We start from the raw sequence: 21,179 nt of genomic DNA on the forward strand, positions 1-21,179 counted from the left end.
CAATTTGGCACATAATGAGACATGATTTTGCCCGAGTGTCAGAGGAGTATGTTCATTTTCTCTATTAGTTACAGTAGGAATGTTTACTGCAATAAACAACCCTAATACAGTACTTCTTAATACACCATGGTCACGTACGTTTAAATTAAGTTTCCACACCTTTGTAAAATGAGTTACAAAAAAAAAAAAGAAAAACAGTAGCACAGTCAGCAAAGCAATGGATTTGTGTTTTATTGTAGTACTCATAGTAGCTCAGACATGTGTATATACAAATACAGATCATTTTTTGTCCATTTTTAATTTTTGTTTATATAATGTAAAAGAGCAGGTTGGAAACTTTCCCCACTGATGGCAAAGTGGGAGCTGAGTTCAGAGGTGAAGGAAGAAAGATAGCAGGTGGTGCGGTGCGGTGGGGGGTGGGGTTATACAAGTACAAGAAGAATGAGACATAAAATGAAGAAGTGGCTCATCAGCAAGAGGCGAGCTGAGAACCCACGGAACCTGGATCGATGATGGGCTTTACCCCGCTAACAATCCGGTTTTGGATTGGTAGAAGGGGGTGCGCTAATCCTTGAACTGTGCCCGGGACCAATGTCTACCGTAGTGACAAGTGATTTAGGGTTGTTAAAAAGGGAGAGAAAGTGAAGGGCCCCGTCGTAGTCTCTTCGACGCCAGCAGCTGTTCCGTGTAAAAGCACAATGGCAGAAAGCGTCTTGTACACAGACCGGGCTGCCAGGGCAGAGGCTGAAGGGCTAAGGCATGGGAAACACTCTTTGCTGCCAAAGAGGGTTGCCGCTTCCCATTCACTGCAGCAACAGCAAATGAGACATGCACACACCAAACTTACAGGTCACACACATTTTTTTTTCCTTTTCTTTTTTCTTTTCTTTTTTTTTTTTACTGAAAAACATCCACACGATGTATACACTCCCAAACACCTCCTCTTGGGAGAGCAGAAAGTGAATGACTAGTCAGAGAAGACAGAGTGCAGCTACATGGGATGACTTCAGTAGATGGATACAGAGAGTCATTCTTATTAAAAAAAAACTTAAAGTTGCTTTTGAACTACAAAATGACTGACCCCACTGTAACCTCACAAAAATGATATTTGTTATGTACATTTGCGTAACTACACAGTTTAATGACAGCACTCAAATGGGGATGCAAAAAAACCAAAAAAGAAATCGCACAACATGAACATGAAAATCTAATACATCATAAAGGAAAAGAAAATAACAGCAGAAGAAAACTTTTTTTTTTTCCAAATGATTTTTTTTTTAAACATGTCATCAAGTTCATGCGCATGCCACATAATGAAACTGGTGAGATCCTTCTTTTTAAAAAGCCAACAGTCCAGTTATGGCTGATTTTTGAGCTGACCAACATGCTTTCAAACACTGAAGGCAAAAAAAAGTACAAATAGGCCACCCATTAAGTCCCAAATGTTTCTTATCAAGGCAGGATCCTGACATGAAGACGTGGTGGTTGGTGACTGGTTTGAAACATGTAAGAGATGAGCCTCCTGTTGGCTAAAGTCCAGCCTGCTGTTCACCGATACGTGTTCAGCGCCCACAGGTTTCCACTGTGTATTAGCTCAAAGTTTCATTAGGCATTGAGTATCAAAACACACAATGCATCGTTTGAAGACAGTACACACTCCGCAAAACCCCGAGATAATATGGTATTTGTTTGTTTGTTTGTTTTTTAGAAAAGACATAAGAACCAAATTAATACTTTAATATCAAACACTATTTACATCAAGAAGTTTTCCTAATAATAATAGTCATAATCATCATCATCATAACAATAATAATTATACAGATTTAACAATGATGTATCTCATTTTTTTCTTTTGTCCTCCAGAAAGGTACAAAACGGATACTAACCTAACACTACATGTTTTATGGTTGACTACCTCAGGATACACAGTATCCAGTATATAAGTTGATCCTCATTTCCCAGGTTAAGGTGTGTACAGAATAAATCATGACAATGATAGCAATAATGACAAATACCATTGGTAATTAAGTAATTAATAAGAGTACAATTGAAGCTGGTTTCCGATAAAAGTCTATTGTTAATCTGCTCGCAAGCATCCATTTCGAATCATATGCAGTGCTCATTCCCTGTGGTGTTATCCTGAAAATTAGTACCTCATTAAATGGCATGTCTCCTGTCACCCCTCACAGCCGAGCTGCTATTCCACTGTAATAGCATTGTTACCAAAACCCCCCCAAAAAACTAATGGCAAAAGGCAAAGGCAGTCTTTCTAGTAATAAAGACAGAAAAAGGCAGCCACAAAGCAAAACCATTACCATGTGCCTTTGAGACTGAATGTTACTGAACGTACGTTTGTCAGAGAAGGTGTTTGTTCCAGTAGTGTTGAATGGATTCTTTTATTTTTTGTCACTTTGTTTGGATTTTTATTTTTTACTTTTTAGGCACTCTAGTCACACTACCTTCAGCTACTTCTCATGTCTTTCCATCTGTGTGTGTGTGTGTTTCTCTCACTTTAATTCTTTCTGTCTCCTTCACTCACCAATTCTCTCAAACTGCAAGGTCATTGGTGCTTTAAAACCCCCCACGGCGGAAATCTACCTCCCCCCGAGACCCCCCAGGCCTTCCAGCATCTATTTTTAATACCAGAAATAACTCCCCTTGCCACAACATGGGGTCCACATGCCTGTCATTTTGAACCTCATTAAAGAGTCACTTAAGCCAGTAACACAAGAAGCTGAAGGTGGACATGCAATTGCTCCTTTGCTCCTTTTCTTGCTATTTTTCTACATTTCTGAATCCATATTTCAAGACCAATTGGTGCCCTGTTTCTCGTGCAAGAACCCGGCTCTGAAGGGAAGTCAGTTGCCGCACGTTTTCTGTGTGTTCAGACTTCTTTTAAAACTAAGAAATAAGTCAATCTGAAAAGAAAAAGGAAAAAAAAAAACATAAAAGCTTTTTATGCTAACTCACCATGTGCATCAGCGGGAGTTGAAGGAAGCTGAATATCATTATGTCACAGCGAATTCCTTTAAATTTAAGTGCTAACACAAACCTGGCCAGACTAAATAAAGCAGTGCGTTGCCTAGAATTTAATGGATTTTGTTGTTGTTATTCACACGGCAAACACAAGCTATGCATTAGCTAATGCAACGAGCTGGCTCTAAAAAAAATCTCACTTTTACGTAAATCTACTGTATGAGTCAAGGCTGTGGTTACACTTATGGGACAGGGATCCAAGGAAAAATATGGCACTAATAATGGAAATGTCTTTTCAAACAGTTTCCCACGATTTCTTTCATATTTCTTATTTAGCTTGATGTCACACAGTACAAAAGTCCTACAGTTTTAGAACCTGTATTATTATAGAGATGTAAAAAATAAAGCTGCAAATCATTTTCAAACAATTCTTTTAACAGTCAATAGAGGGGTGGGGGGGCTGTGGATGCAAATGTTTATGGGAGTGTTAATATTGACTAATTCTCAAACTGAATAGAGAGAACAAATTGCTGCCTAGCTCAGTAAACATTGTATAAAATGACTGTGACCGCTGCTGTGAAATTGCACGATCAACTTTGAGAAGGTATTGATTTTTGATCCTGATATCCGCCGAAACAAAAAAAAATGTCTGGTGAGAAAGTTTCAATTTAGTTGCTTTGTTAGCCAGAGCAATGCTTTGTTGAGCAGACTTTCATGGTTTTTACCTTTATTAACTCAAAGATTCGCTAAACCTTTTAAGTAGCTTATCCAAAATATACAAACACTCTATTTTCAAGGGAAATCTGAGATTGAATGACAAATAATCTTCAGACCGTCTTTGAACCAACATAGTCTGAAGACCTGTTGGGCTAAGGTGCATACCGGGCATTTAATTTTCAGTGCTCAGGTTTATCGTCTTGCTTCTGCTTGAAACTTCACACTTCTTTTCTTACGTCTTTAACTCTTAGCTTTTCTTACTTAATTGAAAAAAACTCTAGACGAACGGAGATGCAAAAATCTTTTTTTTTTCTTTTAATGACCCAACAGAACAATCAAAATATATTCTGAAAGGCTCCTTGAGAGGTCTCAGGATTATTTGTTTGCGTATGTACAGTCATTTCTAAGACCTAGCATCTTCACTGTCCTACTATGTAAAACTGGCTACTGTATAACAACTCTACTCCTGCTCAATGCTGATGTCAATATTTTTTGTATTTGACTCTGCGGCACTGTAATGTCGTGTGTTGTGTAAAGTGTGTGTATATGTGTATGTCTAAACAGCGCTGCCATGACAGAAACATAATGTAAAGGGATGTCAAAAGTCACGGGAAAGTAAGAATCACTATGTGTCAAACAGGATTTGGCATCTTAGTTGAAGGTTTAAGGGGGGGAACTGTTTCTCCCGCTTCTAACATCAACTTTTTTTTTTTTCACTCACAGACGGAGAAAGACCACTTAAATATTTTTTTTTCTGAAAAAAATAGAGGGTTCCTTGAGAAGCCTGCTTTTATGCCCAAACAAGCAAATGCAATCCACCCAAATCCCACCCCCTACCCTGCAGCCTTGGGCAGGTTCAGGCCACGCTAGGTGTAAATGACCTCCGGGACAGAGGGAGGCGCTATAAAGTGGAGAGTGCTGCTAAGCAGATCAGCATCGAAGCCAGAAGCGGACTTGTTTTCTGGAGGCGTGGCACATCATTTGTTTCACTTCGTGAAGGCTCAGCCGGTTCATGGCTGGTATCGTCTAAAGGATTTAAAGAAAGGAAGAAGAAGAAGAAATAGAAGTGAATTCTATGGTACATGCAGATTTCTCTTAACAGTGCATCATACACACAAAAGCTTATTCAGTGAACATATTCTCAAATACACTCCCAGGCCAGAAAAAAGTCACAATCATCAGGTGGTCCAAGAAAATATCAAGAGTCTGTGACTTTTTTGTGTGTGTCCTGGGCAGTGCATTCACATTTGTAGTGTGAGAATATTTCTTATTTACCAATAATACTTTTCACCAGTTAGTGAAAAGCATAGATGTTTGGGTTTGTGCCATAAAGTCTGAGTTGCCATATGAACTTCAGTTGCTATATAATGTTTCTACTCTCAATGTCAGAAACATTTTTGAATTCATCTCCCAGGTGAGCTGCCCCCTGTGTTTTTCTGGCAGTGGCATCAGTATCTGTGAGCAGCCATGTGCCCACCGCACCATGGGAAAGGAGCTGAACCATGCACAGCAAAGGACAGATAGACAGAACAGAGGACTGGACAGTTACATAACTATACAAAGTTGTGTTTGTGTGTCTGTGTGTGTGCGGTAGAAATTGGGCAGAGACAGGGCGACAACAGATGACGAATTAATGTTTTCATGTTTCTCCTTTGGAAGGCATAACAGGGAAATGAGCCAAAAGAAGCTTGCAAGATGAGAGCCAGCCATTGAGGATGCAGGCAGGGTTTTAAGACGGGCAAAGGGGGGAGAAGCAGATGGGTATCAAACATGCCCTAGGATGTAGTATTGCTCTGCCTGGACTTGTGTATTTGTGTCCCATTTAGGTATCATAATATCTTATCTTCACGGTGAAGACATTTCAGAATGCAGCAGATCTCATTTTCAAATGACAGAATCCTTTTTTTGTGATCAATGATCATATCACTGTATATATCTATATATAAATAAAAAATATAGACAGTGGGGTAGTCTTTTTGTTATTTCAGACCTTGCGGTGAGCTGGTGCTGGGAATGAGACAACAGCATGTGGGTGATGTGGAGTGTTTCAGTTCAGAGACTGGGTTAGGCTGATATATGAAGACATAAAACTGCTGTGCGTTCTGAGCACAGAAAATAATCAATGCTGTGCTACAGAGCCAACAGCAAGTCAGTCAAGAGTAAAGAAAAAGATTAAAATTTGCCAAATGTATAGCTACTGTGTGGCTGTGCCTACTGCATTCATATTATTTAATGGTTTTTAAAACTGACGTTCTTAGTTAAAATACAGGCAGAAGAATTTTAGTAAGCATAAAGATTGCATGTTGTGGCATTGACCACAACATGCAGCTGGGAATATTACATGAGCAGCATTTTACATCATGTATGCAGCAGCAGTAACGTGACACCACTTTGATATTCTGGAGAAAAAGCAGCTTAAAAGAAGCATTATACAGACAGATAGGCAAGGGCAGATCAGCATCATAAAAGAAAGAGGCACAGAAAAAGGTACACATATACAGATAGCTGGAACTCATACAGAAGTGAATCAAAAAAGCAGGAAGCCATACTAACCTCGTGGTTCTAATGTATTGTCTACTTTGTCGTTTACATCAAAAACGCGGTCATGTACACCTATAGTTTTCACACAGCTGTCTATAACAGAAAATAGGGAGAATGAGAAATCATTAGAGGTATGTGCCAAATAGGTTAGTGACATTTGTAGCCCCCAACACCCCCAAGCCCTCAAAATAAACATCTCAAGCAACAAAGCTCATGGCAACATTCAGATATTCAGATTATTTTATTTGACGTGAATGTCTATCATCATTTTCATGTTTTCAAATTTATTTATTTTTTGGCAAATCAACCAGTGCTGTGATAAGTGAAAGAGCTATGTTCAACAGTGAGCTCAAGGTAGTGAGGTAACCAGACAAGTGGACATAAAGTGCTTTGATTTTCACTCCAACCGGCTACTTCAAGAAGCTCGGTTACAAAGCCCTGTGTTGCACTTACTTGCTGGTCGGACGAAAACTTTGAGCTTCAAGCAGGTTTTTTTCCCATTTTCAGCAACAGTGGAGGCTGGAGAAAATAGACACAGGTAAAAAGATGGTGCTTTCAATACTATATAGCATCAGATATATACAGTAAACAATGAACAAACAATGCAACTGTGTATTTTATCTATTCACACTCACACCCGCAGCCAATTTAGAATCACCAATTAACCTAACCCCATGCATGTCTTATAATAATGTAATGATTGTGTTATGAATATATTTATTTTCCCGTAGACAACAACTAGAAGTGAGGTAATTTATTAAGAAAAACACAAACCTTAATAGTTCGTTTTGACTCGTAAGTGGATTTTATGGCATTAGCTGCGGTTCTTGTGGGATTACAGCTGGAAAGTATTTACAGATGTGCTGAAGAAATCACTCTAGGGAAAGTGGAGTGCTTTGCTCGCAGTTTAATTGTACCATTTTGAGATTCAAAAACTGGCACTAGCTCAATGTGGGATCAACATAATTCTCATCATTTAACCTGGTTAAAGACTCTCATGCAGATACTTTAAATGTACACATTTCTATGTATTCCTATAGAAACACATCAATCTTCTTTCAGGAGCGCAAAGTTCACACAGCGAGGATGTACAGTATGTGCTACATGTGTGGATGGTTTGCGGTTCCTGTCAGGAAATGGATCCCTTCCTGTCAAGTCCACGGGGTGTGAATCTCTCAGCATTAGCTACCATGGTGGTTGTATCACATCCCCTAAAAATATCTCAAAGGGAGCGTGTGCAAACGTGTGTGTGTGTGTGTGGTTGACCACTAATGGCGTTGTGTTGAGGCACCAGGTGCTGTCTCCTGTAGACGAGGATAGGGGTCAAACACATGTCAGCTGAAGTCTAGTGGGTGAGTTCTGCCTGCATCCATCATGGTAAGATAACATGTAGTAGTTTAGCAATAAATTTTATTGTCTGGGGTCAGAGCAGAAAAAAGAAGAGTCGGCTTTTGCCACTATTGCGATACATTCATGCTATTTACTAGTTCTTCTTTCTATTATCCCCTTCAGCTCCAGTGAGACCATATTGTCCACTAAGGTGTCTTTTCGCATTATTTTATGTTTTCTGTGGATCAGTCTGATGCAGTGAAGTCAGGATTCAATTTCAAAATCGCTTTCCTCCTTTTCCCCCTTTCCAGCACTTTCACTGCCTCTTCTGCATATCCTCTTAAATAACTTTTTTTTATTATTCTATAAACCGCCGTATCTGAAGAATATTTTTCATTGAAAAAAAAAAAACAGTCTCTGTACACATTGCTCCAATGAATGCGCTAGCATCCATTTTTTCTGAAGGTGGTGGAAAAAAAAGCCGTGAGCCGTCCCTGAAGCCGGGAAATGTTTTCATTAAGAGAATTATTTCTAATGACTTTCCATCTCATCTGACCCGTTCTTTTCTTGCATTTGCACGCTCTCGTCTCCTGAGTCACCCTAAAATCCCGACGACAGTTTTCTTATCAAAAACACGCCGCATACTCATCCGCCTTCTGTGCAGCTCATCAGGATTTCTCGCTCCCTTTTGATTTTTAACCTCAGCGTTACCAATTTAATGTTGTCACTTCATCAACTGTTACCCGCATCTCCGTCATATATCACTGTACAGGAGAGGTGACCTGAGATCAGACACTATTTTTCACAGCTCAGTTCATATTCAGCAGATGCAGAAGGGAAGAGAGAGAAAGAGAAAGAGAGGACCTTATTATTTCGGTGTGGAGGCAGCCGATGAACGCTAATGAACCTTGGCCGACGTCGCTCACCCACTCAGTCACATACACACACCAGCGCCCACGCAATTTATGTCACTCTTCTTATTGCTGCACTTCTTTATCCTCTCATTCTCAGTGTGCGCACATATGCGCCCAAACAGCCGCACACCATCTCCAGATGTTTTATCTTCATCACTGTTGTGGGCAGAGTTCAGTCACAGCCATCGACACTAGCCACTTAACAAAGGCAGCTGATCATGAGAGAAGTATGGCCCTGATGAAAACAGCAAAGCGCATGTGGGCATCTCTGTCATGCTGTTGGGATGTTCATCGACTTGGCTAGAACATGATATCTGCCTCTTACGCAATAGAAATAATGCATGAGTAATTAATTTTTATGTTATCTTGACTAATATTATGAATATAGAATATGACCATCTAGATTATTTCAAGAGTTGATTAAATGAGTGCACCGATCATGGGTGCACTGCATGTAAATGTACATTTTTGTCTACATCGTAAAGACTGAGCTTTGGCTTTGCATTCTCTTTTCAGTAGCAGCTCGTAATGCTCGCTATTTGATGAGGATTCTGCCACCTGGGCACAAACTGTCCACACCAGTGCCTGCTTATTTTAGATTAACAAGCTGCTGAGGGCCAGCTTATTGTTCTTGTAGGCTGTAACATCAACACCTGCTATTCTGGCTCCCTTCAGGCCCACAATCCAACTATCAATCCATCCAGCCTAAGCAAGTGGCTGCTTTGAAGGACAGAGGCCCTAGATGTCCCAAGATGGGATTGGTGAGAGGGAGGTCGGGTTACCTCCACCGTGCCCTGTCCCCTAGCTGGTAATGGCCGGTTCCCTCAGTACACTGCATTATGCATCAGCATTAAGGCAAATGGAATGAAGCAGAATCCAATTACAGAAGAACAAACAGGTGGGCTCAGTGCAGCTTAGGAGCAGTATTGTTTCAATCACAGCCCAAGCCAAGCTTTATTGTAACTGAAATTTTATCTACAAAACACATTTCCTATGTCTTTCACTGGAAGATTACATTCCAGACATGACGAATAACCAATAAATATCTTGAAAGAAAGCTAAAAGCAAAGATGTCTAAATACAGAAGCTAAAATTGACATAGCATATGGGTTATCCATCATCTAGCAGGTGAAATGGGGGGAGGGGGAACAATGCAGGGTGAGTTTTGTTTGTCATTTTGTAAACATCAAATCTGTGTCATCTGAGCTTTTCTCATAACCACTGAACATTTTAAACATTTGAGTGTTTGCCAGTATCAGCACAACCACAAAGCCTAATGCAGTCGGGCAGTCTTTAACTAATTTCTAATGAAAAAGTTTCCTCTTTTCACCCGTATGTTTAAGTTTGCTGTGTTTGTAGTGGTCAATTCCACACACACACACACACACACACACACACACACACACACACACACACACACACACACACACACACACACACACACACACACACACACACACACAAAAATCCACTGAACATACTTAGCCCAGATGTCCACCAAAGCTAATCATACTGTCACAACAAACTGTCAGCATTTTATAGAACAGCGTTACGCAGAAAGGCATTCCTTCGGTTTCAGTTACAAAAGTCAAACCTTGCACAGACTTGTACAGGATCATGTGAACGTGTAACATGAATAGCATGATGTTAGCGTGCCTGTAGCCTGTGTCAAGTCTCCAGCTGGTTTTAATAATGGCGCTCCATTCCTTAGATCACTGCTTATTTGTTAGATGGGAGGGGTTAAACTGGAAAGTCTAATGTTGTGTCCAGCTCCGAGCATTCCTCGTTAGCTAATTCTTCAAGCTCGGAGAAAAACAGCCCGTTGGCTTTGTCTTTCATTTAGTAGGATTACCCATGTGAATTACCCCATGCAAGCTTAGAGTGTATGTCCAAAAGTTCAGGATTCTGAATTTACATAAAATTGTGTACAGGGGAGAAGAAACGAAAAGCTTCACTTTCTAAAAACTATATGCCAGCATCTATATGTTTCTTTTATACAGCCTCCTTCCCAGGAATCTGCTATTCCGAGACCAGAAATTACTTGTGGCATCTATTAGCTTTCACTGAAAAAAGAACAATGTTGGACTAAATAAACAAAAGAAAACTTTTAATTCAAGAGACTTGCTTTATTTATTTAATTTTTTAGAGAGAGAATGCTTGCATGACCCCTCTAATAAGAAATATGAACTGTTTCATTGTTCAGAATAATCTCTTCGTTGCAAACAACAGCGCACACTTGACTGTATGAAACACGTGTTCAATAAAGTGTCCATATGCACTGACATACACATAATGGCTAAATGTTCCTCAGAAATTATTCTCCCACATCTTATAAAGCAGCAGACTTAAAAGGACAAAAATGTATCTATTTACAGGCTTTAAAAAAAAAATGTGAATGCGTATGTGTGTTTGCCTTTATACACAGAATCTGTATGTGTGTGTAAGAAGATGGAAGAGACTATCGACTGAAGAGGCCCATTAACCAGATGCTACTACAGCGAACACACAATGGGAGGGAATGAGGGAGCTGAGGAGCAGTAAAAGAGGAGGGTTTGGATTCATGCATCAGAGGGAACATAAACTTCTCCCCCTGGTGATAGCTGGCCTTTTGCTCCTTCCTTGTATATTTCAATCGTTGGCAAAAGTGCACCAAAGTCATTGCTTTTGCCACTTGTGCAATTGGGACAAGGTCACAAGCCATGAGGAAAACACTGAGAGAAATATAAGTTGAGAAAGGGAAGTTAGATGCAATCAATAACGCCTAATTATACAGTGCAACACTTTCCTCACACTACTGAATGTCAGAGCACTTGTGTAAGGATACAATTATTTCCTTGTCAAAGTGCATCCAGCATCATAATTTTGTGGAAGACCACATAATGACGCTCTTACAAATTACTCTTGTCGTCTTGAAAATGAAAAGCGAGTGATTGAAAGTCTGAAAACCCTTCAATTTCATCAACCGATTCATGTCTTTGCACTCAAATTACAATAAAATGGATGATTTATTAATCTATGGTGGAGTTCGGCGTTTTAAGGCAGTTACAGAATAATAAGTCTGTGCATAATAATGGTTCATTACTACACTTAGTGTCTCACGTAGGATCATAATATTATTGTTATGGCCAAGTACCCACCCACTGAATAAACGAGCAAAATTGTGAGGCTCTGTGTGTGTGCGCGCGAGTGTACAGTACAGTAATGTGTGCACTGTAACAACGGAAGAATAAAGGAGAAAAATATACAAGAATTAACCAATTAAACACAGTCGCTTGCAGATTAACACTGTACTGTGCTACACAATGGTTATAGATGTTTAGGTTTTTATGCATCACGCAGTTAAAAACTATCCTGAGCAACGAGTCCTGCAGTAGATACCGTGGCGATAAAGAGCCCTCAGCTCAACATTATCATTTCAGTCTAGGATTACGTGAGGAAACAGAAGCAAGGGAGGCAGCCTTAGTGGGAGTTAAGCAAACCCAATTTGCTTTTAGCAAAACCTTTGCACAGTACTATATCTGTTAATGGTTTAATGGCCAGGGATAGAATGTCCTTGACTTTGGGATTGTGAATCATAATCAGTTCCTGAAGATGGCTGTTAGGTGCATGAATCATAATAGGTTGAGAGGAGCCGTGTGCACTTTGATTCACAGCCCTCGCCTGCCCTATTTTTCCACTGATCTCTTGGCTTTTCACAGCCACTCTGTTTTCTGGCAGGCGTTGTGATGACTACTTTAGGGGCGGTCAAACTCGGATAACTTGATTAGAGACTTTTCTATCTCGCCTTGCTTTCTCTGGGCTGTCAACAAGTATGCCATGAGTTCACTCATGGTCTATTATTAACCAAGTCTGGCCAACAGGCTAGCTAACTGATTGACTGTTTTCAATTTATTTTTTAAAAAAAATGGATGCCTGAAGTTCCAGTGAGCTTGTCATGACCAAAACCAGTTTATTTTTGCGTTATTGGATCTCATCCAAAACATGTGCAGGCTTGTTTCCACGACTGGGGAAAAAAATAAAAAAAGAAGCCATCTGTAAGTCAAAATGTGTCATTATTCTGTCAAAAATTTAAATTGGGTATTTCAAAATATTTTTTTGACTGAGTTAAGCCTTTGAGATAGTAATCCAAAACTTCAGCTCAGCTCTGCCTGGCATTCTTTTTCCCATAGAACCCAGCACATTGAATTGACACATGTACCAATGTGTTTGATATACAGATAGAGATAGGTAACATATTTGAGAAATCTGTATCTTCATTAAGGCACCAAGAACACCCAGAAGGACTTCGGTCATGAAATACTGTAGACAAGAAGATAGAAAAAGCATTTATTTATGTATGTTTTCGGGGTGGCTGTAGCTCAGGAGGTAAAGCGGGTAATCTACTTATTGGAATGTTGATTGTTCAATTCCTGGCTGCTCCAGGTTGAATGTTAAAATTAGTTCTTTGACAGAAATATCTTGGGTAAGACACTGAACCCTATTTGCTCTATTCAAAGTGTGAATATTGGGTACAAAAGGCTTAGAGTGTAGTGGGGGGGAAATTCTGGTGTGAATAAGGCATGTTCGATAAAGTGCTCCCTGTGCTCAAGTAGAGTGCAAAAGTGCCATATAAGAACCAGTCCCTTTACTGTTAACCATGTTTTTGGAGAGCAAATCATTCCACAGTCTCTTATTAGTAGTAATTTAGTTTTTGAATACTCAAAATATGTATTAATCACTTAGAACAAATAATCAAACCTATGCATTTGTATCTGTGGCATGCATTCTGGGAGGCAAAAACACTGAGCTTATCTAGTGCCAAAGAGGCACAGGGAGGACACTTAATTAAAAAAGCAGTGCCATTGGCAGCTGCTAAGTACAAGCTCCCCAAAAAAAAAAAATCCCTGAATCTGAACTGACTCCTGCAGAAAAGCCGTCGACTTCTGTCTTCTTTGTAAATCTGGGACTTCTAATAAATGTTCTGGTGGTCATTGTGGAAATCGTGGCTCTGTTATTAAGATTTAAAGGATTATAGGACAAATGTTGTGCGATTTGTGGCTTTTTTTAATTTATTTTTTTCACTGAGGTTATTGAACGATGATTTGCCTCCTGTTCTTACGTAAAGTTTGTTAAACGTGCAGTCCCACTGAGTTTGTACTTGGGCAGGTATTCTAACAAGACCCTCGGTGGAAGGCCCTGGCTTCAAACTAATAACATATGACTCTATTATGCTTCTAACAGGCTGAAATGCACAAAGCTTAGTGACAGCACACCTTCCCATGTCCACGTTTATATGTCTGTGTCTATAGTGGGGAGTACTGTATTAAACCCAAAGGAGAGGATTAGATATAAGAGAGAGACAATAAATGATATAGTAACCAGGGGAGATAGTGGTGGAATGTATATCCATCTATCAGGATTATAATAATGCATTCCAGACAGTGTGGATCCGGGTGCCTGTTATGTGTATCTGTCCATGTTTATTTATGCAAAATGTGGATGAGTGTGTATACATTTGTGCAAGTGTCGTGTTACTCCATGTTGTCAGATTATTTCTGAATGCCAATGACAGCCCTGATTTTTCATTTGAATGGATGATGCCCGTCCATATGCAGGATACCTCCTTGTACCACAAATGGAACTGAGTTGACTCTTTATCATTATTAGCAAGTCTTCCATAGCCCCGGAAAAACACAGAGCACATACGCCACCCCCGCCTTTATTTCATTTTTGCCATTAATGCCATTTTTCTGTGGCTGCCATTTCCTGCTCTGTCTCTGCTTCTCTCTCCTCTCCAGAGTGGCTTGAAGGATCATGGCGCATCACGGGATTTATGGTCAATCGCGAGACAGCTACAGTCCACGTCTTGAAGAATCTGTTAAAGCTTTGTGTGCATGTAGCAGTCCAGAAAAGCTGAAATATGTCTTATGAGATTTTGTAAAAAAGCCTTATAAATATCAAATGTTTTCTCTTGTTTTTTTAAGCTCGCTATTTATGATCAGTCTTGGCTTTGTGTTGCATTAGCATTTTGCATTTTAGCCTACGGGCATCTGGAGACTGATTGAAACTTTGCTAAATGTTTTTCATTTTGTAATACAGCATGGATATAATCGCCACCGCAGTCTGGGTTTTGATAACGCATTAAACAAGTGTTCATTTGATATCATGCACAGACTTTCCAAAGGACTGTTCGTTTCTGTAATAACCACAAGATAAGACACAAAGATATTATTGATTGTGCGTTCTGTGAGAAGCAGTTCCAGTCTATGAAGGCAAGCAAGTCAAACAGCAAGAAAATGTCTTTTTAACCACCGGTCTGCCACTGCATTGTTACTCCAAGTAGTTTCCTTTTTCTCACAAATCTTGCCTAATAAACATCATAACTCTGCTCGCTCGTTGCTTGCGGTGAGGTGCCGCTGATATTGGATACCTGCCCTTTTTGATTAAAATCACTCTGATACACGATTGTGGATTGTGTCCATATTAGAAAATTGTGCTTGCATCAGCATTCAGCGAGATGGGCTCCACTTAAACCAAGACTGCTCTGTGAACTGTGACCCAAGAAGGGCTCCCGCTGTCCAGGCTTATCCCAGCTGTCATTCATGGAGGCAGACACTTGCAGAATACTGCATTTTGCTGAACTGCTTATGTGACCAACATTGAGATAATCCCCCTCCTGCATCTGAATGTGTTCACCATTATTTACTTTGTTAACTCTGTTTTGCGTTGACTTGTACACCAAGATAAGGCTCCTGACCGACTCTTGTTTTCTTACATCTTTAATTAACTGCCTCAAATGGAGAAAAACAGGATGACGCAAACTACAATGAAGAATTATGACCTCTATTTTAGTGAATTTCCTCCATCCTGCTAGCGTTGATTAAGCGCTTTCTGTTCTCGAAGCAGATGACAGCAGAACCCTGTCTCCTCTCTCTAATTTTATCAGAGATGCAACAAATCAACCTTCGACCTGCATCAAACTCACAGGGCGAAAACACCATTAAGGGGCGTTTTCTCTGCAGGAATATGATTTGACATCTTAATTTTCATCTACAAACAAGATAGCAAATCAATCACGTTGCTGAGGGGAAATTTTTCATCCCCTAGTCCCTCCGGTCATTTGGCTACAGAAAGTTAATAGAGAAAGGAAAAGATTAATATTCTGATACTGTATGTCAGCACCGTTTACATAAAAGGCCTCTGTTGTGTATGGAGACAGACTGTGCTTACTCAAAATGAGTACAAATCTGAGGAATATTGATTGTGAACAGATTTTTTTTTTTAAATCTAGGATGCATGATAAACTATTACGTCTCAAGTACATGAGCGCTTTCACAGTATTGCTTACCTCAGCTTGTGTGTTCATGGATAGTGACCTTTGCCTTGGGACACACTGACATTTCAGTTGAGAGCGGTTATGCAGCATAGCCAGCTTCAGTGGGTAATGATGCCTAAGATTTTCTCTGTTGGCTATGCCACACTATACATTTACACAACAGTCTAACTATGGAGAATAACAGGTTTTTTCACTTTAAATGGCAAATATATATATTTATTTGAATAAATATATAAGTAAATGAGTGAAATCATGTTTGAATTTTGGATGTTTTGTTTTGGGTTTTTTTTGTTTTTTTAATTAAACTGTGCCAATTTTCCCCATAGTGTGATAACTAACAGCTAGCTAAAAAAGCCAGATGTACTGCGTGTTCACGTTCCACATGAACCCCACAGGAATCAACTTTTTCATGCTTCAAATAAATCACAAAATTTTGGCACAGCCAGTACTTAGGTGTTCCTAACAAGATGCAGCACGAGCCAGAGTTTAATTAGTGTTTACTCGCGGTTGCACAGAATTTGACAGCAGTCTTTTTCTTTCTTTTTCATCATTAGCAACAATAATGAGACTGGATATTGTCACAAGGTAGTTGGCTAAATCCTATCATAATAACAGTCAAGTTAAATATCAGCAAGATAGTTTCATAGCTGAATAAGCATTCACATCTCAGAAACTATAGGACGTAATATCATCATTATCATTAAAAAGAGCTAAACCGTGTATTCACTTCATTAAATAAGAATGATGGCATTAGACATTGACAAAGTGCTGCAACTGTAACACTGAAAATATTCCTGCAGAAGGCTTAGTAACACACTGGAACAATGAAACCAAGAGAAAACGCTGCACTAAACGCTATTAAAACTCCAACTTTCTTGGCCAACTCAATCTTTGCTACAGAAATAATGCCATCTTGTCAGGCTCATGGTCCACTAACCCATTTTTTCCATTCTAGGGTTTAGCGCAATATAGTAAGCCCTAACTGAGATTAATAAATGATAATAAACAACAGCTGTAAAACTGAAATGTTATGTTATATCCACACTAGCGCTAGAATTTATCTGCACACCATACAAGAGTATTTGTGATTTCATGTGAAAATGGCAGGCACACTGAATGTGCTCAAAGATTCCCATTCATGAAAAGGTGAGAAGGAAAGATGGTTGAGAATATGCATGTTTTCAGGTGTTTACTTAAAACACAACAAACCCAAGAAAACCAGGTTTATTTATTAGATTTAAGTGCACATTCACTGGATATTTTTGCAATGTAGTTCCCGAAATGTGAGCAAACACTCCATCTGCAAGCAAGATTGGTTTAAGGAGGATGGATGTGTTTCTTCCTGTTTAGATTGCAAAAAGGTTTTGTAAACACATTAGTCTAAACAGCCAATAAGCTGATAGGTATGTTTGTAACACAGGGAATTGAAGCTAAAAAAAACCTGCTTATTTTTATTGCTTATTTGTGTCACTTTGCCAAATATTAGACACAGAGGGTTAAAGTGAAAATAAATATTTTCTCCATACGTTTGAATGGAGTTAGAGGATTATCTGTAAAACACACGGCAGGCAAAACCCAGCCAGCATCTGGACAAAGTTCAGTGTTTTTGAATAAAGACTCGGCTTGCGAGCATACAGCACATGAGGGAAATCTGCCTGAAAAGCTGACTTCACTTCAAGGTGCCTGTAAAATATTGCAGCTGATGCCCTGGTGCTGATGTGCAAACAAGAAAAGAGACTCCCAGTTACTGCAGCATTTAGTATTTTATTCAGTATTAGAAAGGGAAAAACTGTATGTTAAGGTAAAAATGCAATCCCTGGGAACATTGCAGCGATTAAGTTATACTGTTACGATTTAATTTTGCCACTTTAGTTTTTCCTGCGTTAGAAATTTGTATTTTTTTTACTACAATTGAATATCTGAAAAGGTTGCATTTTTTGTCGCGCTGGTGTATTAAGAAGATTCGGTGATCACACTGATGATGATGATGATGATGATGATGACAGAAGCTGCCACAGATGAATTGTAAAGATGTAAAAATGTGACTAGCTCTCCCTCTCTCCATATCCCTTCTTCAGCTTTACATCCCGTCTCCTAAAGAGACTGTCCAATCCATTAGCAGCCATCTCCCCTGCTTCCTGTGGACATTCAGGCTGAACACAATGACAGTGGGAAATCACATGTCAGATGACTTCATGGTAGATGACTTTAATATCCGCCACACTAGCCAGTGAGTATATACGCTGAAATCATTCAATAGCCAATGAAGCCGCGGGCCACTAAACAAAATATGGCGTGCTATAGCAGAATAGATGTGTTCCATGGAAGCCCTGTCGGTTGCAGTGTAATTTAATCCAGCCCTTAGGACAAGCATCTCTCAACAGAAATGGGGAAAAAAATTGCAAAAAGAGACTTGAGGGAGTGGATGAATTTTATAACCCTACACTAACCCCTATCAACTCTCCCAAGTCTGGAGACCCCCCCCCTCCCTCCTGATTTAGTATGTGTCAGTGTGAACTGGCTATAAAAGAAAAGGAAAATCTGGTTACTTTTAACAGATAAATGGCCAAAAACCTGATTGTTGAAAGGCTTCGGGGAAAGATTATTTCATAGACAAGCTTGAGATTGACAGCACCTATTTAGCACGAAAACAATAGCAAACATTAGTGAGATACAGTTATGTTGTTTTTCCCCCTCCCTCCCTTTCTTCTTTTCTTTTTACTCCAGTCCCTAAGAGGAAACACGTGAAAGGAATAAAGCACACAAGTGTCGGTTAGCTGTCGGGTTAACTGCTTCATAAAAGCCTGCCAATTTAGAAAACAGATCGCGGTGTATAGGTAGAGTTCAGCTGTGCTCCTGAGTCATCTTTGGGAGATGAAAACAAAAGGACATGGGATTGTGACAGCTGCGCTGAGCTCCATTTAAGCCGCAGGCTGACAATTACAGAAACCTCTTTTTTAACCTTTCTTTAACCAAGAAAAGTGACTATACGAGTATATAACTCATGTTCTGTCCATGTGCATATATTACTGTAGAGGAAGGACTCGTGCCATTCAGTTCCCCTATTACCTTACTTTGATAAAAGCTCATTTCCCAGGGGCCTCAACTTCAGATGAAGTCAGTTAGGCTCAGTTCTTATGCCAAGAAGCAGAGAACTTAACATCGAACACAAGCTACACAGAAGAATAATATAATACAGAGAGCAGGGCACTCCTTTTTGAAAGATACAGTATTGTGAAGCAGGAGAAGAGAGCTATAACTTTCAGACTGTCTCAATTTAACTCCCCTATGAATTCCATTGCCATTTTAGGGAAGAGTTTTCTGTGGTTGACGAGAGCAGTGTGAAAAGCTTAGCTGAAAGCAGAGCATGAAAGCATCTACTCGGATCACTGTAATGCCACCCTCAAAGCTCTGCAGCAAAATTGAGAAAACATAGTTGGGAAATAGCGGCTCTCTCGTGCTGTTGTAGTAGTAGATAAACAGTGGGTCAGGAAAGGGCCTTCCAGGTATGTTATTCCTGTTGAATTACATTTTTTGGGATTCGTATTTTTTCTGTGGATGCTTGGGTTGGTTTTTTTGTTTTTTGAAAATAACAGCTTTTGGAAGTATCACACGACAGCACAGTATTATTATTAATGCGACATTAATATGTAAAACAGCCTAAATCTTGTATTAGTAGTGCCAGTTCTTGTTATTTCACTGCTGTTTCTTCTACAGTGTATTGTAGATGTAATGCACAGCATATACTCATTCAGAGCAGGTACTCACAGATGTAATAGTATTCTCTGCCCGGTCTGAACTCAAAGCCCAAGGAGAAGGGAGTGAAGAGCTGGAACTTCTCTGAAAACTTAAGTGGCCCGTTCGGAGAGTGCGGCCTGTTGCATTCCCAGCGTTTAAAGCCTTTGGAGGTGTGGTCACACGTGCTATAGCCATCATAGTTGACCATGTAGAGGACGTAGCGCTCTGTCCGTTCCTCAGGCACTGTGTCTTCATAGTGAGGACAGTAGACGTCAAGGTAGTCGTTTATGCACACATCGATGTGGTAATCCCCACGGTGGAACCTGGTTGGGAAAAAAAAGAAGGAGGCAGAAAAGGGTTAACCTTCAAAATTATTTTCAATGCAAACCTAGTTTTGAATGATTTATGTGAACACGCTACATCTCGCAGCACTCTTTCAGTATTTGGTGAAAATTTGCATGCACCAACACTCTCATCCTCTAGCATCAATAAATCTAAGTGGGTTGGTTTATCTATAAATCTCTCTCTGTAACAAATATTTACTTGTGCATATGCCTTCTGAATGGTAGCAAAATGAAGTATCCAACTCTCCCTGTAAACATCTTTCCTCAAACAGTTTTCCTCAGAGTTGGAACAAAAAAAAAATACATTTGCTTGAGGATTTTTGTACAGTAAAAAAAAAAGTAGAGTAGAAATGGTCACAGAGATATAGGATGGCAGGATGGTTCAGCCAGTAAATGTCAGTGATTGGAAAAATACAGGGCCAGACTGTCTCTGAGGGCTGTGCAGTGAGGCATTTTTATAGCAGCAATGATCTAGAACAGGCCACGCAGGGTCAGAGGGCTTCAATACATACAGGGAGATTCATCAAAAGGCCACACATTGTCACAGGCTAGCACTAACATGCACACAATCTCACCACAGTCTCTGCTGCCCAACACGCAGCCCTCTTATCTGTGGAATTTTTACATCCTCCAAAATCAGAGAGCATTTTCTGCATTGCGAGTGCTCTCGTTGACCCAGGGTGGAGTGACCCTAACCTCTGGGTCACGAGGGGGTTTGGAGAGAAAATGCCAAACACCTGTAAGCTTGCTAGGGATGCCCCAATTAGGCACACGCACACACTTGAAGCAGAACAAGAGTGATAATGTGAACCGCAGAGTTGACAATTCCTACGCAGCTGGCGTGACTGACTCGCTTCACAGAGAAACCAGGTGGCGTGAGGCGAGGCCCTGGTTAAATGTCGTGGGAGCACAACCTTACAAGAGTTTGGATCTTATAATTAAACTTATAATTAAAAAAATCGCATCTGCTGTCTATGGGAAGAACTCTTCAACCCCCACAACAGGCAAGAAGCGTACGACAGGACAAATTCATTTTATATAAGAATTTTTAGGCTTAGATTTAAGGCACCAAAGCAGCATAGTGACCTTTTCTCATTCAGTATTTTCTTTTCATGTCCATTAAGTATTGTGTATTTCTAAAGAAACAAAAACTGCATGTCTCTTTGTATATGGCGAATAGGCAGTTAGAAAGAACAAGGTCAAATTAATGACAAAAAAAATTCTAACTCATGGTGTAAAATACCATAATACTGCCTTTAAAGGATGCTGAAACCGTGCTTTCACTCTCTTTCCTACCACTTATTT

At 39.8% G+C, this 21,179-nt stretch overlaps 1 protein-coding gene across 2 annotated transcripts in view; it reads right to left on the minus strand.

The window, feature by feature from the left end:
- Nucleotides 1-206: 206 nt before the first annotated feature.
- efna5b (ephrin-A5b) overlaps nt 207-21,179 on the minus strand; it is a 110,686-nt gene continuing 89,713 nt past the window's right edge. The window contains exons 2-5 of one of the 2 annotated variants that reach the window (XM_004547165.3): nt 19,561-19,853; nt 6,688-6,753; nt 6,247-6,327; nt 207-4,719 (exon numbers count right to left, since the gene is read on the minus strand). In XM_004547165.3, coding sequence (XP_004547222.1) covers nt 4,595-4,719; nt 6,247-6,327; nt 6,688-6,753; nt 19,561-19,853 — 565 coding nt within the window. In that variant the 3' untranslated portion in view covers nt 207-4,594. The remainder of the gene's footprint in view (nt 4,720-6,246; nt 6,328-6,687; nt 6,754-19,560; nt 19,854-21,179) is intronic. The other variant, XM_004547166.3, reaches the window with a different exon arrangement.

Source organism: Maylandia zebra, linkage group LG12 (genome assembly GCF_041146795.1).
Source record: "Maylandia zebra isolate NMK-2024a linkage group LG12, Mzebra_GT3a, whole genome shotgun sequence".
Taxonomy (NCBI): domain Eukaryota; kingdom Metazoa; phylum Chordata; class Actinopteri; order Cichliformes; family Cichlidae; genus Maylandia; species Maylandia zebra.